The 21,034-nt window shown below is 38.4% G+C and overlaps 1 protein-coding gene across 7 annotated transcripts in view; it reads left to right on the plus strand.

Moving 5' to 3' along the window:
* FAM13C (family with sequence similarity 13 member C) overlaps nt 1-21,034 on the plus strand; it is a 118,461-nt gene that overhangs the window by 60,535 nt on the left and 36,892 nt on the right. For all 7 annotated transcript variants that reach the window (XM_075216354.1, XM_075216355.1, XM_075216358.1 and 4 more), the window contains exons 5-6: nt 9,514-9,577; nt 17,737-17,821. In XM_075216354.1, coding sequence (XP_075072455.1) covers nt 9,514-9,577; nt 17,737-17,821 — 149 coding nt within the window. The remainder of the gene's footprint in view (nt 1-9,513; nt 9,578-17,736; nt 17,822-21,034) is intronic.

The raw sequence follows: 21,034 nt of genomic DNA on the forward strand, positions 1-21,034 counted from the left end.
GTATTGCTTTTGCAGTATGTTTTGGGTCATTGTTCGTCTGTACTGTGAAGCACCGTGCAATCATCTTTGCTGAATTTAGCTGAGCAGACAGTACATCCCTATACACTTCAGAATTCATACAGCTACTTCTGTCTTCTTTCAGATCATCAATAAACACTAGTGACCTTGTGCTATTGGAAGACATGCATGCCCATGCCATGACGGTGTCTCCTGTACCGGAATGATGGAAGAAAAAAGTATGGAGAAGGCTCAGAATGGCTCATGATTCAAAGCATATCACACCATCTGTAAAACATTTTAGATGATGTGGTAGCTTCGGATCATGAGCCATTCCAAGCCTTTTCCATACTTTTTTCTTCCCATCATTTTTGGTACTGGTTGATCTTCGTTAAATATGTGTCTTTTGGCTTTTTTAGATTTTTTTTTTGGCAAAGTCTAATCTGGTCTTTCTATTCTTGAGGCTTATGAATGGTTTGCACATTGTGGTGAACCCTCTGTATTTGCTCTCCTGCAGTTTTCTCTTTATGGGAGACTTGGATAATGATATGCCTACCTCCTGCAGTGTGTTCTTCACTTGGCTGGATGTTTTGAAGGGGTTTTTCTTTACCATGGAAAGGATCCTGCGATCATCCATCAATTTCGTTTTTCCTTTGACGCCCAGGTCTTTTTCTGTTGCAGATTTCACCAATGCGTTCTTTTTTTTTTTCTCTGAATGTACCAAACTTTTGATTTGGCCACTCCTAAGGTTCCCACTAATGGATTTTTTGTGTTTTGCAGCCTAGGGATGGCCTATTTCACTTGCATTAAGAGCTCCTTTGATCGCATGTTGTTTACAACAACAGCTTCCAAATGCAAATGCCACACTTGGAGTCAACTCTAGATGTTTTGCCTGCTTTATTGATACAGAAATAATGAAGGTCCATGAGTCAATTGTCCAATTACTTTTGGTCCCTTGAAAATGAGGGGGCTACATATGCAAACATGTAATTTCTAAACCCTTCCTCCAATTTTGATGTGAAAACCCTCAAATTAAAGCTGATAGTCTACACTTGAATTCCAGATTGGTGTTCTGAACTCCCAGGAGAGGAGGACATTCTCCCGCATCTTGCCCACTTTCTAGTGAAGTAGGCGATTTACCATAGCGTCAAAGCCAAAATGACATGACTCGCAAAGCCCCTACCTCTCCGCCCACTTATCACTTTCACTTCTCCTCCCTGCTGGGATCTCCCAGAGTGAGAAGAAAAATGTTGGGAAGTATGTTTTAGAGTTGAGAGTAAATTCAGCTTGAAGGTGCAACTTTCTGCATGTTAAATGTACATACAGATTTAGAGTTGCGAGGAGGGGGTCAGAGACTAGCTCAAATTGCAGTGTTAAAATTAAGCTGCCTACGATATATGTGAAGATAAGCAGTATTTTCCCTTTCAGCTGGGCTTGCTCCTAACACCTGTGCAATCACACCAACAATTGCAAGTACCGATGAGCATGCCGATTCCTAGGTACACCCCTACACAATTTACCTTCGGATCTGAGATCTTCATCTCTCATAACCATCTGCTGAAAAGATTCTGACTCAGTATACACTCTACAGATATCTGCCTATGCTGCTGCGATATGTTGTAGGAAGTATCGGCAGAAGTGTTGGACAGATGGCCGTGAGTGTGTACACTTCCACATTTGCCCAACATCACTCCATCATTGATTGTGAGTTTTTTGAACTGTAAAGGACAAAATCAACAGAGAACATGATCGTGGGAGCGTACACACTCTTGCACTATGTGATTAAATGGTTGGGAATCATGTGATCTGAACGATAATGGCGTAGGTGTGTACCCAGCTTTGGTTAAGGTGAGGACTGAGGAAGAGGTAGGATGGGAGATGGGGATGATAGGGATACATGGGAACCACATTTGTAATCTCAAGTAGAGAAATTACCCTGACTTTTGAGTTCACAGAGTGGTAGGTGGAACATTTTCTACAATATAATAGTCAAGATGCTATGTATATGCTTTGTTATGTAAAAAATAATAATATTTTTCCATTCATACAATAAACTATATTGTGTTGCGTATGGATGACCTAGTGGGAAGGTTACTTTTTTTCCTAACCTGGCATTTGGCCATGCTCAGAATATAGCACAGGGTGGTCCATATACCACACCCCTTCTGGGAGGGGGTAGCAGAGCAGAAACAGCCACAGGTCTTTAGATAAATTGTCAGCAGAACCTTGTCTACCAGACGTTTAATCTTATCTCAAAATATATTGGGGCACGGCCACCAGATGTGTATATAGGAACCCTGTAGGCCGCATTGTTTGTAGTATAGAGGGAAGGCCAGGTTACAAATTTTATGATGTTTATCCTGTACATAATGCCATCTTTAATAAACGTTTATTAGTGTGGAAACAAAGCTCTTATCCTTATGATAGACTAACTGTCTTCATCTAGAGGACAGTTCATGATGGTCCAGCTCTACTATAAGTGGGACTAAGGTTACATAGAGTAAACGTAAGGCCCCTTTTGTAAGGTGTGAGGTGTTATTTGTACAAAGAGCCTTGACTATGGGTTACCATGTTTCTGTAAATTGTGGAAGGTAATCCAAGTTTCCAAAGATATAAATCCATAAATATATCTAAGGCCAGCCTGACAGGATGGAGATGTTGAGAGATTAAAGCGAAAAATACAGTAATCCCAAACTTAAAAAGTCAACCGGATAGTAGGATAACTATTTGACAGAAGAGGCCTATGTGACATGGGAAAACCCTACGGGGAGGCTATATACATAGAATTGTCACAAGATTGTCACAACGACAGCTGAGAAGCATTTCTTTAATTAGTTAGAAGTGTTGTTGCGTCTTGTATAGGGCAAGTATAAAACAAGCATAGTAGCTTCGGTAGTTCATTAATTTTCAAACATATAATTCGGCCCAGTAAAGATATTATTTGGTATTTCCATGAGTTCATACCTGCATTAATCTTAGAGATTAATTTTGAAATTGAAAATTTCCAAAATATAATTGGTCATAACTGCAAATGCTGAAACACCCAGGTACTTTATTTTACGAGCTCGCCAATTAAAGATGTAATTGAACATGAGGACTTCTCCTTTGTCAGGATATGAAGGGGTAGTGTCTCAGTCACAACAGAATAGTTAAGTCAACTATATATATATATATATATATATATATATATATATATATATATATATATATTGTAACAAAGGGAGCCATTTATCTGACAAGATGCAGAGGAAGCATACAAGCAGAGTAAAACATTGGCACCTAGATTGAGGTTAAACCAGGTAAAGATTTATGTGTAGTTTAAAGTTTGGTTAACTTGCATGATTTGAAGGCTTCTTCCTCTCAGCAAACAGACAGGGTGTGTCTATTAGTGCAAGCAGAGCCGGTGATGGGAGTTTCCTCTTAAAGGGAAGGTGGGTGTGTCACCTGCCCATCAAGCTAAGGCTGGGGGAGGAGTATCATGTATAAAAGCTTGCTTGTGTCATCTGTTCACTGAGACCAACGCTGGGGAAGCTGGCTGGTCTATGTCTAGCTAGCATTCAGGGTCTCCATAATACTGTGAAATGCATACGGTGTCAAATATATTTTAACCATCCTGACAATAAAGCTGCATAAACAGAAGAAGTTGTTCGCGTGTGCTTCACCAGTAGCGGGCTATTGCCACAATATATAAATATATACTTACTGGTAGGAGCTAGTAGGAGCTCAGTGAATCAGCAGTAAGAGAGGGCATCCTTGTCTAGTACCGTTGCTAATAATCAGTCCTATCATTACTTATGATTATAGCTCAGGGTTCGAAGTTCAGAACTCCCCCATAATTCCAAAGTGTCCTAGCATGCAAGACATTTGGTTAAACACCTCTTCGACATCCAATGATAACACAATAGCAATTAGAGTACAGTTAATTAGGTGAATTACATCTATGGTATACCTAGTATTTTCTATAACCTGTTTACCCAAGAGAAAGCCCACCTAATTATTATGGATTAGCTATAGGAGAACAGAATTTAAGCAGGAACATCAGCGTATAGTTTAACATTTGGAAGGGAGATGGGGCAGTAACTAATGCAGCTGTTCTGATTTTTACCTTCCTTTTGTATAACTACAATGTTAGCTCCAAGAGCTTTTTTTTTTTTGTTTTTAATTTATTTTTTTTACAAAAAAAACAAGGACTCATGGTTTAGAATACTGTACAATAATGTACAGTGAGGAAGTAACAAAGGGGAAAATGATTTGTAGAATGATGTTATAAAGCAATTGTGTGAGACTTGCCTTCTTATTGTGTTGTTTTTTATGTCCATGGTTATTTGTCTGACAAAAATTTCACAGTTTAATTTGGCTCTGGCTTTTGGGAAAGCTTTGGGGAAAGCTTTGGGGAGCTGACATTTTGCGGGGAAGCTGGAAGAAACTTCCTTGATTATCTTTCTAAGAGAGGAGGGTGTTTGAGAGATTTTATCATAAATTATATAACCTGCAAAGTCCTGACTTATCTGTTTGGGATCGTATGTCAACCACCCATGACTCATTTTAATGGTTAATATTTTGCACTATGAGAGCTTTGGCCTAAAAGTGTTTGCCAGAATTATATCTGCCTTGTGTGCTTTTTCATTCTAGCACTGTTTAAGCCACCTTAGTGAGCTTTTTAGTTTGGGCCAACTGCAAAATATTAAGTTCTTCCTGACCCCTCTCATTTCCATTGGCTTTGTGCTACAATTTTAGAATTTTAATTTGGTTCAATAAATCTATAAACTGAGCATACCTATCTTTTTTGGTCTTTTGAAGCAATGACCCCTAATTCCCATAATATTCACTGTGATTGGGGTATGATCAGATCATTGCATGAATTCATACATTACTAAAATTATGGACTAGGGAGAGACACACCAGGATCCTATCCAATCCTAAAATAAGTCCTCGTATCTGGCATTCCACTCACCCCTCTATCCCTCTTCAATCCATCCGAAGTGCTTCAGCAAGACTGATTTTATGTCTCGCCGCTCCACATCCGGAGTACCTGGAGTTACAAGAGATTGAAGCTTAAGGGGCAAGGGACCGCACTCTGTCTATCTAAGCTCGCATTGAGGATTGTTTTCAAGTCTCCTCCTACAATCATGTCTCATTTTCTATGATAAGAGGTGATAGCACAAAGTCTATTGAAAATAAACATGTTGGTCTTGATTGGGGGCATATCTATTACCTAGTGTGAGTAAATTGTTGTTTATATTGCCCACCACAATTAGGTGTGTCTCTTTATATTGACCTATTATGGAAAACTTGAAAGTGAGGTAGCTAGAGAGCAAGATGGAGATTTCTCTGTTTATAGCTAGTTTGCTAACATACAATAGGAAATTTGTTGGATTTCACCTCAGGGTGATGTGTATGTGAGAAGTTAGTTTACTGAATGAATTCCAGGTCCCCCTTAAGTAGATTTATTGCTGAACGCAGTTTATTGTGTGGGAACTAAGTCCTAAATGGGAGCTGGTGAGTGTCCTAAGGAACATATGCAACATAAACAGGAGATAGACAGTGGTTGAGCATAGCAGTTTTAACTCCTAGACCTACATGTGCTTTCGTCAGCCAAAATACAAAATAATATCATTGGGATAACGTTTGAATAATAAGGGATAAAGATTAGTAGAGTTGGTTGTCCCAGTTCGTCTTTAAACAGCAAGATGAAGACCTCTTTTAAAATGTACACCACATAGAACACGCTACAAGAGCCTGCTGGGTTTCACACATATAGATCATTAGGAAGAAGAGAACTGGTAAAGGATCTGGTAGACTGGTGTAAATGATTGACCAAGGTAGTCTTGGAGTAGTGGATGCAGGTGACTGGAGAGTGAGATAGTTCCAGGAAAGAGTCACAATCCCAGGAAAGATCAATACTTGACGGAAGATGCTCTGGATTGGCAGGTTGCCATCACCCAATCTTTGGGGCATACATAGGCAGGTTCTTTGGATATTCATTCAGATTTGGGTGATTGGTGTTCCTGGGTCAGAATAGGTGGAGTTAGCTTGCAAGTAGCATGTAGAGCTTCTTCGGGAGGGCAAGCTGAAAATTGTTTATTGTTAGCCCAAATTTTTAAATGAAAGAGGAAACCTCATCAGTATTTGATAGCATTGTCTCTCTATGCTTTGATAATACCTCATTTCCTAGCTAACGTAGTTATTGCGAGTTCTTGGATTACCTGTAAATGTGAGTTCTAAAATAGACAGCTGAAAGTTTTCCTGAACTCCTAAAGGAGTCTTTCTTTAACATGTCTTTGTTCCATACTACTATGGTGCCGTAGAGTGCCATCAATAATATTTTGTTCTTCTGGGATATCAAATGAAAGTGAGATAAAGAACCATTTGTAAATACATCATCTACTTCACTACGCTGATAAAATGCTTTGGTACATTTCCCTTATTGTTCCCCTTTAATGGAAAAAAGTTGTCTTAATTCTTATCATTAGAAACTAATAAATGTGGCAAATGTATAAAGTACTTAAGACTTGGTAGGAAAACTATCATTTTAAAGTTTTTACACACAAGTGCCATTGTGGTCCATTAATGATTCTGTAACTTAAATCTCGGGTTAGGTGGATGCAGGTCCGTATAGCTTTTCTTCGCTTTTTTCATCAGGTAATGGATAAAAAAAAACAGGTGATCTTAGGGGAAAACATCAGGGAGGGAATTCCGTTATGAAAGATACTGATACTTATTTTTAATGACACTTTGGACATATTTGTAATCTGGCGCAGGTGGCGGTTATATGCATCAGCCTTTGGTGGTAGTTGATTGTACAAATCACTATAGCTTATCATCTGCTTTGTATTAACTGTTTAAATCATTGACAACCATTTCCTATTCGGTCACCATTACTCCAATTGAATGCAATGCTGTTTGGTAATAATAAGTAGTAAGATGACAGATTAGACGCTCAAGACTGAACAAGAAACGCCTCACTTTATATTACTGTAAACACACACATTCAGTCATCAGCAAGTGTGTTGACACAAAACACATGACTAGCTTCATGTAAATATGTTCTGTAACTGTGGAGACTTCTAGACTCAAGTGTTGCTGATAAAGAGCTCTTCTAGAATGTATTGTTTCCCCCCTACAATATATAACCAAAGGTGACACGTTTAATGAGTACAAACTTCTCACAAGCGACAATGGATTAGTACTGCTTATGTCGGGAGATCCAAATCATTATTATATTTGACTGTGATATTTCTTTGGGTAAGAACCTCATGGCTTTTTTTTAACATTGTCTATTTAGCAGATTTATCTAATTTCCTGATTTTCCCAAGATCTTGTGATGATCAAGATTCTGTAATTTGGGCTTTTCAACAACTTGGTTAGTTCATCTCATTGTGCAAATATGGGGATAGATTACTCTGCAAATAATATGTTTAAAAAAATAAATTTTACTTCCCCATACTAGAATATACATCAACATCATTTTATGTAAATAATTAGAAGGAAACCAAACAGACTGTGAATGCCATACCATACAAATAATCAAATGTTTGCATGAGTGTTTTGCTGCCATTTCGCTCACTGGATAGTTTACATAATTCCCAGGATTTTAAGTATCTAAAATCCCTTCTTTGTGTTTTTGTTTTTACCAACCACCAGTTTTCTCCAGCAAAAGAATTAGAGAAATGGGGTGCTAGATGACACCCTCTTATGAGAAGAGTACTTGAGTGCACAATTACTGAACTAGGGAATGCCTAGGCAGCGTCAACTGTAATATAGTCCTGATCATTTTCAGTTTGTAACCTATCAATTTGTTGGTTATTGACAAAGTTGTATAAACACCAGGGGGTAAATGTATCAAGCTGTGAGTTTCCGGCGGGTTTGAAAAGTGGAGTTGTTGCCTATAGCAACCAATCAGATTCATTTTGTAGAATGTACTAAATAAATAATAACTACAATCTGATTGGTTGCTATAGGCAACATCTCCACTTTTCAAACACGCAGCTTGATACATTTACCCCACGGGATAAATTTATCAAGCTGCGGGTTTGAAAAAGTGAAGATGTTGCCTATAGCAACCAATCAGATTCTAGCTGTCATTTTGTAGAATGTACTAAATTAATGATAGCTAGAGTCTGATTGATTGCTATAGGCAATATCTCCACTATTTGAAACTCGCAGCTTGATAAATTTACCCCCAGATCTCTGTGTTCCTTTATTTCTTCCAAATCTTCTTTTTCATTGGTTTGTATAAAATAACTTTTTCAGTGGCTTCCAAAAGTGGTGTTTTTTTCACATTCACAGTTTAATGCATTTTGCTCTCCAAAAGTACGCAAAAGATTCTGTCGCACAATACATGTCTGTATATATACATGTGTATGTGGAGTTGTACATATCTCTAAATATGTTCAACTCAAAAACAGTATTTCTACATCCGGTGTACAAATGTGTATACTTTCTCATAATGATAGTGTAGAGATGCAACTTGCCAGTGCTTGTAGCAGATGAGCGTATTATTGTACACAATATAATAATATAATGGAGAGAATAATGTCTTCACAGTGTTAATAAATTAAAAAGTTGCATTTTTTTCATGTAAAATGTGATTAAATACATACACTCCCACGCCACTTTTACAATGGAAAGGGAATCTTTTTTTTTTTTCTGCAGTAGTCCAAATGGAAAAGACAAATAAGTAATGTGAATAATCAGTTGCAACTTGATGTAATATTGCCGCAATGAATGAAGTATCAGCTGTAGGGTTCAGTACGTAAGCAGACAATCAGAAGCAGCTAGATAGTGTTGCTGATGGTCATAATCATCATCCTATATCTTTACACCATTCGCTGCAAGAAATGTACCTCCTAAGAGGTATCTAGGGATGCACCAATGTCTGATATGTCACATATCCAGGGAACATGCTACACTTACTTGAACACACACTTACTATACTCAGCGCTTGTCCGTCCCCTCTCCAGATAGAAGGGGTCAAATGTGTAAGATAGAGATGCATTATGGAGTGCAAGTTCAGTATAGAAATGTGTATATTCTCCCTACAAAAAAATGACGTACACCCAAGTCTAAATGAGGCTGTAAAAGTATAATAAGATCCACCCTGTGTATATTATATATATATGCATGTGTTTTATAGATATATGCTGTTTGTTGCTGTTTATAGTAAGAGGTGTTTTATAAGATGTTGTGTGTATGAAAGTCTCCATGTGTATGCCTATAAACATATTAAAAGTGAATGTTGAAATTCTTCTCTAACGGAGATTACTTTGTTTCAAAAGTGATAACTTCCTGGTGTTTGGTCCCTTATTACCCAGGAACAGTCTACTATGACAAGTATTAAATCCATGGTTCAAAGTCTGCAATGGATCCCACAGAATCTTTGGCTGTTTTCATTGTAGATCTGTAAAGCTTGCTCCATTGAATTTCATATTCGTTTTAATCAAAGTTCAACATGAAAGAATTTACTATAGACATTTAGAACATTGTGTATATTACCTATGTCTGTTTGTTTTCTAGAAACAGTCCTATAATGTGGATTCAAACAAAAGATATTACTGAGCAGTTACAGCATACAAACGAGGTAAGGACAAATTAAAATAGACTTATAAAAGTTGGGACTGTAATTATGTAGAGATTTTGGGGCTGAGGCAGAGTTGAACACAAATTGCAAGTGTAATTTGTGCCCACTTTTCTGGGCATACACAAAGCGTAGATGCACTACGCAGATGGCATAGTACCCACTCTGCTTTAGCCCCCATTCTCCATTTTAAAGTGTGAACTATATGTACTGGTTTGGGGGTCCATCATTTGGGGTGCTTGGGAATTGGGGTTTTCTGGATAAAAGTTTTTCTTTACTCCATATTTTTGGGAACTTTCTACATCAGATTTCCTGTGCCAAGATTTTAAATGAGCACGCCATTATGGCAAAAGTAATGTAGGCCTGCATTCATCATAGCGAGGAAATGTATACAGGGCATGCATATTTGACAAAAGCGATACCAATGGCAGCATAAATCAGAATGCTTAGCAATTGCACTGTAATAAAATTGTAAACTTTGAATCGTTGCAGTATGGCAAAGGAAAAACTGTACATCAGAGCCAACTGCCCCCTCATATGCCCCCTTTTTATAACCTGTGTGCCTCCAAACTGTCTGTGTAGCCCGTTGTACTCTCTCTGTATGATATGAGTCAGGTGGTGATGGCGTCTAGGTCTCCCTGCACAGGTAGACAAGTTTGTGGTGAGGTCACAGAGAGCCGCAACATGCACCCTCATTCCCACACCCCATCTGTGCACGTATATGTTGTGTGGGGAATCAAGAAAACAGTGTGGTGACAGCTCACCAGGGCCAGCTTCCAGAAAACCATAACTTATGATGAGCTCTCGTAGTCAGTGTGATTCCATATGACATGATCCCATGCAGCCCAACCCAGTCTCCAACATTCACCTGTTTGATTAGAGTCCTCAAATCTAACAGGTCCTGGTTCCATGCCTACATATAATTTCTCATCTTTCACTGCTATAAACTGCTTGGTATTGGGGTACATTGAAAGTGTGAAACTAGACTTTATTACTAGTTTATTGCTGAGGTTACACTGCATGTCAGTAATTATGCATAACGTATTATACTGAGACTTTCTGCTGCTCTGCGGTTACACTGACACTCATGCTGTGGCTTCCTGCTCTGTGATCACACAGCACTATGTCCATACCGAACAAACATATAGTATATTAATATCAATGCTGGGATCATCTCCTGCTGGGCCCTTTGTGACATGTGTACCATCGCTAACCACTGTGGCCTGACAGCTTTAACAACAATTACAATGTGTTTTATAGGTTATGTTTATGTAGCGGCTAAAGCCAACTACATTATCAAAAATAATCCTGACAGGGTAACACTGGAAATATATTCATTTTTTAATGAGGACCAAAAGACTCCCCACCCACTCTCCATTTGCTCTTAATCTGTAGTAAAACATTATAAATAAACTCTTTACTGGACCCTAAAAGTATCTTAGTTTCCTAGCATTCAGTATAATGCAGTTTGTCTTTATAGGATAAATGGTGACTTTTTATTTTACTTAATTATACATAATAGACACAAATGGTTTATTTTGTGAATACAAGTCCCTTATCTATCCTTTTACTGTTGGTTAGATACTGTTTAGCAGAGTGTATCTTATATTACCTACAGCTGAATACTTGTGGGAGAGGGATTCTGTGCAGTCCTCTGCATATATCCAGCCCCATCCACATGTCATTTTTTTCATTCCATGACAGAGGAAGGTAGAAACCAAAGTACTGCATATGATCTGTAATGTTCAGTACACTCTACTAGAAAATATATCTAATCAATGTAAAATAAAGGCAATGTATTTAATTAATTAGACAATTTGGGTCTATTTGAAGTACCAGAAACCAAGCAAAATATATTTTATATAGTACCCCTGTATATTAGTAAATTATTTAATCCAACACTTTATTTTGTAGCTGTCAGGGCCGGTGTGTAGGTTGTGGCTCTTCTTACCTAGTGTGGAGTGGGGCAGGACGGCACCTTTTATTCTTAGGAGTGTGGTACTGGGCCGTGACATCATAGCCAAGCGCCACACCCTCAGCCCATTACAAACATGGAGGAGCATCAGCCTGCAGCTTCACAGGTAAGAAGCTGCCACCTGCACACCTTCCATGTCAGTGGCTGGCGCTCAGTGTGGGGGACAAGACAGTGACAATGAAGAAACTGAGTGAGTGCCATTTTGTTACTCATTCAGGGCCTGATTCATTAAGGAGAGCTAAAGCATAAAAAAGGAGTTACTTTGTACCTGGGCAAAACCATGTTGCGTTGGAGGGGGCAGCAAATTTAAAATGTGTGGACAGATTTATAGTTGGGATATGGAATGTTCTAAATCAACTTTAAATTTCAGTGTAAAAATAAAACTATCAAGTATTTGTGTGCTGGTTAAATAGCCAGTATGTAATTTATGTGCAAAATAATAAACTAATTTGCACCCCTTGCACTGTAACATGGTTTGTCCAGGAGAACATTTACTTTTTTTTTGCCTTGCTTTCCTTAATGAGTCAGGCCCTCAGACATTTCCTTATTTTGTTTTTGTAGGGATGTAGTCCACAATTCGACAATGTTTAAAGTTTTGATGCAAACGGAACACACAGTAGCAGAATACTATAATAAAACAAGGATCTGTGAGAGGAAGCAGGTTTATATAGGTACTGGCAGAAATCCAAGATGGCTGCTGAGAGGAAGTGGTCATACCAGTAACAATGATGGCCACTGAGAAAAGAAACAATTTACATATGGTCACAAAAAGTAGATAAATAGCAACAATGAGGGTGTGTCATCTTACAAACACAGTGGCATTGTTAGTGTCTGGAGCGCAGATATGGACAGCACTATACAGAGAACTGAGTGGAGAGACGACAGTAAGCTCTTGAAACAGAAGGTGAATATATGAAATCCCCACACAATTACAACTGAAAGGATATTTGTTCGTATTGTTTTATCACTGTCTCAAGCACCATCATAGTAAACTATTATTGCTTATTTGTATATTGTCACCATATTATTCTGCAGTTGGCAAAGAATATTGAAATATTCACATGAGTCCTGGTCAGAATAGAAGCAATGGCCCCAGAGCTTTAATACAGCAATGCTAATCACTGTAATAAAGTATATAAACCATACATGTCACCACATTTATATAAAGAGTGGGAGTCACACATAGCAATTTTAAATATCACTTTTTACTTCACTTGTCACAACAAATTTCGCTGCTTTTAACAGACCAATATTTTTATTTATTTATTTTATTATTTTGGTTCTCTATGTGTAACACATGTATAATTCATGAAGGACTATTCTGTGCACCTTTGTAGATCCAGCATTTCTCTTCTTCCTTTTCAATGTCTAATTTTTCTGTCAGGTGACATTTGCAACTGGGAGGGGGGGGGGGTGGATGATGCAGCATTTCGCATCATTTGGCCACACCCCCTGTGACACCGCGCTGCGATTGCGTCCTACCTACTTCACTAGGAATTGGGGTGGACGCAGGACGGGGGCCTGCTCTCCTGGGAGTTCGGGAGAGTAGACGCGTATGGTATAAGCTAAATATAACTTTGTTACAAATTTCTACAAAACAAAAGTAGAATGAATATGCACATTTCACAGACCAAGCACATGAGCCCACAATTAAAGCCACAAATCTGAAAGTGGCTGCTCTCCTCTGGCCTGATGGCTGTCCCATGGAGGACTGTCGTTGAGACTGTGTGGTTAACAACAAGATAATTAAAAAATAATGCAACCTAATATACCACTGTTATGGCTGCAACTATTATGGGCGGGGCTTATTGTTCCAAACTATGGTTAGTGCTAGTTGGTTGTTATAGCTGCCTATATCTTAGTCTGCTGCAAAACTCTTGTACGAACAGACATATAGAGGAGACGTATTACTCTGCAATGCTGTCCTGTGGACATAGCGGACATGCACACAAACATCAAGTTTTTTGATGGATTCTTTTTACACACACATGACTACCAACATGCTCAGAAAATAATACAAAACCTAAGTATATAAAGGCAAGATTAATTGATTGTTCTTCTTTCCAATCGCTGATTGGGAAGAGAAAATATTTCACATTTGCTATTTTATGAACTGTTTTAAATAGTTTATTAAAGTATATAAAAGCAGCAAATGAAAACAAATGAAAGTATCTATTGTCTTGCAGATTTTTTTATGTACTGTAAATCAATATAATTTTCTGTTCTGTGATGCTACTAGGCAGTGATGGATTTAAACCATAAATAAATCAAATCCCCATCCACTCCTGTCACCCCCCTCCCCCGCATTCAAAATGCCGTGGGGGAAGGGCCGATATGACATGACTTTTGTAGGAAGTAGGTGGGAGCCTGGAGAAAGACCTGTTCTTCCTGGGGACCGGGAGACCTACCCGAAACTTCTGGACATTTTTTTATTCGGAATATATACAGTATAGCTGTGGTGGCCATTTTCTCTGCCCTCCAAATCCTGACACACTTTACAGCAACATTACAATAGCGAAGACTATACAAGCGACAAGCAGAAAGTGTAGACTTGTCATCTAACAGACAGCCACTATTTCCCCCATGCTAAATGACCGGCAGATCTAAAATGCAACTTTCACAAATCTTTCTAGGAACAAATTACGTTACTTATAATGGCCAGAGTGAAAATGATGGTTTTAAAGCGGCAATGACCGGAAGCACGGCCTGGATTACATTATATTACATTATTGTGAGGCAGAAGTGCTAACCACTCTGCTACCGTGCATGCAACTCTACCTCACCACCTTATCGGTGGGCCCACCCACTCATCACCCCGCAGGTATCAGCTATTTGAATACTATTTCAAGTTAAAGTCATAAATTAAGTTCGAATTACTGGTATTCACAGATTTCACAGACATTTCCTTGTCGGGGACAAATTTTTCAAAACACCAGGAAAAAAATGGAAACGTTCTTGTATCACAGAGCTCATGTGATCCTTCGTGGCCAATATATTGAAAGCTTGAAGGTTGATGATGTCATGGCTCTCATGAACATGATCCTGCCAGTGCATGGAATGTACAGTTAATACTCTTGAATATTCATAGCTGCCCAGAAGAATGTAATATGCCTGGTTACGGGTTGTCTGCTCAGATATCTGTTTAATATGCAGATGTGTTTAAGTGACTTTTTTTTATTATTTAAAAGAAGAATTACAAATAAGAATGGCACATCTTGTTGCCCCAAAATAAATGGCACCCATTGCCAGCGTCTGCTTATGAATGGCCCTAAATGCAGTTTTGTGTGGCAGTAGAGCTGTCTCTATATGCATGCTGCACATAACAAAGAGCATGCATTTGACTGTTTTAGGTGGAGCAGTTTACACGCAGATCATACTAGTTGTTTATTAAATCAGGTAATTGATTCAATTTATGGTTTGAACACAATGTACACCTACCACAATATACACAGGCTGTATTACATTATCTTTTCACAGAGGTTATCTGTTCATGCAGGGCTGCTGACAGTCATTATTGTACATGTCACAGTTCTGACATTTGTAATACTGTGCAAAGCTTAAATGAGCAAACAGTCATCATGCAACCTAGGAAACGCAGTTTATTTCATAAACACTAGATGGAAGTAAAGTTTATGGGAGCATTTTTTGTCTTAAGTTATTATTAATGCTATAAGATATCTCCTGCTAGACGTGGTTTGAAGAGACACTACCACAAATAGTCCTGCTTGGAGGAAAATGTCATAAGAACATTCACAGCTAGACAGAGTGCTTGACAAATACTAAATTATGGTAAAAAGCTAAAGCCCCTCACAAGATATATTGAGTTTGTATATGTGTGTGTGTGTGTATAAATATATATATATATATATATATATATATATATATATATATATATATATATATATATACATACAAACAAGTTAACCCGTGCATGATACTCATGCATTCTAGTCAAATCAAGCTACTTAAGGTGTTAAAAAGGTTCTTGTCATGCATTTGGGCCATAGCCCAGGCCTCAACCACCAACCACTCCCCACTGTCACCCCCGGCAACCACCAAGCACTCCCAACTGTCACTTCTCCTTCAAGAAATATATATTTTTTTTTTTAAAATCTTTAAAAACACTTTTAACAATTAACAAATTAAATTAACAAATTAAAAACATCTTAGTATACCAAATGTCAGCCCTTTCTGAATTTTTTTTCCACACACACACTAAGAATTTAGTAGGTCAGTGTACAACTCCGCCCAGCAGGTGGCGCTGCAGCTTGGTTTTATTTTTTCCACACACAGACAGACTAACACACGCCACTAGCCATTTATAATATATATATATATATATATATATATATATATATATATATATTATAAATATTTTATTCACTAAATGCCATTTATAGAAAGATACCTACCTGCCGTAGTGATTGGATAGTTTCAATACCAATTAGAGTAGTATCAGTGTTTATAAATATAATTTGGCTGAATTTAGAATGTTGTGTAACTACGGAGTTCTTTCTGGTGTTGATTCCACGTAGGAGTGCTGGGTTCCAAGAGCTAAAATACATGTCCGCTTACCCTTAAGGTGCCCATACAGCTGATCTGTCATATCTGGCAATACATATGATATGTCCAAATATTAAAGGTCCAACATGGTGCCATTAGCACTGTCTGTGGTCATGGGTTGCATTTACAGTACAATCCATCTCAACCAACATCAGATGCAGATTACCGGTGGTGGTCTTTTTGTCTACATCTACATGCTGCGGTTTGTAGCCAGTTAGGTCTAAAATAGCTTAATTGACAACAAAAGCACCTTTTAGAGTATCTAATGGACAATTTCCCCTCTCTGTTTTTAAATAGTTCAAGTAACTTGAACTGCTTGTTCAACCCACTACATTGGCACCTTTATGTAAAAGGAAAGAACTAGCAATGTAGGAACCAAGGTGCTCCATAGAGAGAATGTTCACAACCATATGTAAGGCTTAGCCACTGGTTCACTAATTACACAAGTTAATTAATGCACTAAATACTCTAGGTGATTTTATATTTACTATTCGTTTATTTTTTAAAACTTAAGGACAATAATTTGACTTATTTTACTGACATGTCTTTAAGCTTACATACAGCTGTAAAATCGTGTTGTGTATCAGATGTTTTTATATACTGCTTTTCCCTCCAGTTCCAACAATGGACGGCTTTTATTATCTGGCATGAGATGCGCAGTACAATCCAATGCTTTGTTTAGATAAGAGAGTGGTTACTATATCCATGGGGAGATATTTGCATAAGATGGATGTGGCGGTGAGCAATGCACTGCAGTATAGAGGGATGGGTGAGTGTGATGTGCAGGGACTCTGCAGAGGGTTAGTGGGTGATCCGGGGATTAGGGTGACTCAGTGACCAGATAAGAGCTGCTGGTGCATGTCGTTTTATTTTGCATCACAGATAAGGTGTGCATGCTGCACAGCACGTCTCAGCCTCTCTCCATATGCGTGATCCTTTTATTACCAGTAATAATCATGCAGTGTGCTAGCCACAGGCAATGATCTGCAGGGAGGAATAGGAGGATCTGCTCATTTAGCAGCTGCTGCTGATTTATTCATGCGATGTACTGGTAACGTGATAGGGAGCACATTGTATTGTGGCAGCAGCGTCTGCAGAGCTCCACACTGCGCCCACGCATTAACCCCATCGCACCCACAGCTGCTCGGTGTGTAAAGGTATGACTGTCTCTTTTTCATCAATGGGGAGGGGGTGTGGTCTCTAGTCAGGACACCGTGACGTCATACACATGAATGAATGGCTGGGAGCCTATGCTGAGCATTGATCTCCCCTCCCCCTGCACCAGATCCATCGATCCGTGAGAAAATGAGGTCAGTTTGACGGAATCACCGTCCCCTGGTGTCATAAATAATCCATATGCATGAGGATTGTAGGAGCCGCAGAGCACACGTGTCGCATTTGCGTAGGTTCAGTTTGATGGTGGTTCCCCATTAAAGAGCTGGTGTCTGGAGCAGTCCTGTTATAGGAAGGAAAGTGGCTGCTGCTGTCGGTGCATCCCAGGATTGCCATCATATCTCAGTGACCATTTGCAGCCAGCCTGATGTTCTGCTTCTGTTTGCAGAATTCTTTCTTGAAGCTACAGGCCCTGGAAACTGATTTGTGTTCTGCTTTTTTGCCAACTCAGGAGGAGGTGGTACAGTCTTATGGCTGCAAAGAGGCGACCTGTTCATTAGTCCAAACTGTGCCAAGTGAGGCGATCAGCCATGCAGGTAAGGACCACTGATTATTTAAGAATATAATAACCAGTTATAGTTTTACTGTGGCATTGTACTGCTTATTTTATCTGGTCTGCAGATCTTTCAGTCTGATTACAATTGACATATGTTCTATGAATACTGAAGTGTCCCAGTTCCCTTGTAAGCAAAATATCAGCTGCACTCCACTTTTTTTTTCTTTTTTTTTTTTGGGCTCCATGGTTTGCATCCCCTGGGAGAGTCTATGCCCTGGAAATCGGCTGTAATAATGTCTGTCACTAGTAGAGTGATTAGATCATCATTTATTAAGACACACAAATTGCAATTAACATCATGTTGCTTTACAGCACCATTAGATTTGATTGCAGCATTAACTGTTTACAGATGCTGAGAGGGTACTACTGTCTAATATGTATTTACAATTTTTGTTTCTTTTAATTTCAAGCCCCATGGAACAAAACCAACAAATTATAAATCAAATCCAAATTTAGAAGGACCTTTGTCCTTGCCACAGTATGCAGACTAAAATTAGAGGTTGGGGGCAAGGGTATCTAAATTATTGTTCCAAAATTGCATTGTATTGATATTGCTGTATTGTGTTATATGCAGTTTGTATCTTTTTACATGTGTGTGAATTGTTATGGTCTATTGAACTAGTGTTAGTAGGTATCTATTGATTGGGTTCCTAGGTTTTGTTTGGTAAGCACAAATATGGTTTGGCAACTAAATACCGTAAATTGCTTAGGTACCTAGCTAATGGTTGCAGTGGTTCTTTTCCAGAAAAATGCCATTTGATGGAACGAGTGTAATAAGTGGAAGGTGCTGAATGCTTACTTGGGGATTTCATGAACTAGTTATGGTGAAAAATAAATAAAAATGTTTTATTGTTTTGTAGCTCAGCAAAAATTCTATGTCATGCAGTTTAAAATTGTAAACCCTGACTAAGTAATTTCTTGTTTTGTTTAAATTCATATAATTAAGATTTAGAAATGCAGTGCTTTTACGTAATTTGCTATGACCACTACAAGAATAAGGATATAAAATATGGACGTCCATGCCTTTTAAGGCAGGTAGACCTTATTCTCATTTTAAAACCAATTGTGTAGCCAACTAATAAACCTGCAGGTCATATTTTAATGTTATGTTGTACTTGTTTCTTATTCGTTATACTTAAAATAATGTAGTTAGAAGAAAACGGTAATATAAGTTTAAGAGCCAAAACCATATTCACAGATGTTATCTGGGTTCACGGCCAAAAAAGGGTTAGTAATCCCTGCTTTAGGATCATATTTTCTGACTAACAGGCATATTTATCACTTATTTTAGGGACCTACTTTTTCAGTTACAACAGATATGGCAAAATTGACCTTTGGGTTTTTTTTTTTAAAATGGGGACTGGTACCTTATCAGTGATAGCTGGCAGCACTGTGTACTAGCACCTAATGAGAATAAATAAATAAATATATATATATATATATATATATATATATATATATATATATATATATATACACACACACACACAAGTTAACCCGTGCATGATACTCATGCATTCTAGTCAAATCAAGCTACTTAAGGTGTTAAAAAGGTTCTTGTCATGCATTTGGGGCTAGCCCAGGCCTCCTCAGGGGAAGAGCGTTACTTCCCGACGCAAGCGCCCTTTTTTAATGTGGTTTTGTCCACATGTCACCACCTCATCATTTTTCTCCATCACCTCATCCTTCATCTTTATCGCCACGTCTATCCAGACACAGGGATCTCTCTCAGCGGTCCTGAGTATCACACTCCTCTCGCTCTGTCACCCCCGGCAACCATCAACCACTCCCCACTGTCACCCCCGGCAACCACCAACCACTCCCAACGGTCACTTCTCCTTCAAGAAATATATATATATTTTTTTAAAATCTTTATAAACACTTTTAACAATTAACAAATTAAAAACATCTTAGTATACCAAATTTCAGCCCTTTCTGAGTTTTTTCCCCACACACACTAAGAATTTAGTAGGCCAGTGTATAACTCCGCCCAGCGGGTGGCGCTGCAGCAAATTTCAGCCCTTTCTGAGTTTTTTCCCCACACACACTAAGAATTTAGTAGGCCAGTGTATAACTTCGCCCAGCAGGTGGCGCAGCAGCTTGTTTTGTTTTTTCACACACAGACACACGCCACTAGGCTTTTATATAGTAGATATATATATATAATCTCTTATTGTCCATGAGAGATTGTACTTTGTGTATGATATAATCAGAGTTATTCCCCTGTACTATGATATATATATATATATATATATATATATATATATATATATATATACTCATTCTGTGACAAAAGGGCAGTAATATTATATATGTCACCTGTTATTTTAGTGCTATTTACTCGTTTTTCAAACATTTGAGAATTCAGTATTTTGAGAAGTTATACAGTTCTTCATCTGATGAAATAGTATAATGGGGCTTTTATAAAATAATAAGATCTTTCATTCTATGCTCCCTTTATTACAGATTAATATATAATATAGTAAGAAGGACGCACACTTTAATAGAGCTATCTATATTCTAAGTGGGCGGGACCTAGATGTGGATTTATAAACCCACTGTTATGTTTCACTAGATGGATGCATGGGATGTATGGTAGACATTGCTTCATAGCATACATTTACTAGTACATACAAGTATGAGTTTAGGGCTTCGATAAAATCAGGAGCCATGTAAGAATGCGTTTGTTGTTGTACTAGATAGAAGTATAGTAACATTGCTGAAGGCAAGCATATAAGTGCCGTTACCCCCATTGCATTTGTGTCAGAAAATGGAGCTGCATATGTACACAAATAATTGTGTTTTCACATGCATCTACGGTATGCGGTTCACATGCATATGGTATGCATTGGACACGATCGCATGTGTTTGCAAATGTGTCATGAACGCAAGAAATACGGAACTTTTCACATTTATTTCAATATTATTATTATTATTATTATTATTATTCATTTTTATTTATTAGGCGCCACAAGGTGTCCGTAGCGCCGTACAGGGACAAACAAATTACAATACAATGGGAGACAGCACAGTACAGTAAACAGTAAGCACAGTAACTCAATAAGCTCAATGCACAGCTAGAGAGGGCGGGGAAGGGGGAGGGAGGATCCGCAAACGACGGGGCCCAAGAAGGAGGGCGCGGAAGACAGGGAGACCCCCAGAGGGGAGGAGGGAGCGAGAGTGGACGTGGGGT

The sequence above is a fragment of the Mixophyes fleayi genome, chromosome 6 (assembly GCF_038048845.1).
Source record: "Mixophyes fleayi isolate aMixFle1 chromosome 6, aMixFle1.hap1, whole genome shotgun sequence".
Classification (NCBI taxonomy): Eukaryota; Metazoa; Chordata; class Amphibia; order Anura; family Limnodynastidae; genus Mixophyes; species Mixophyes fleayi.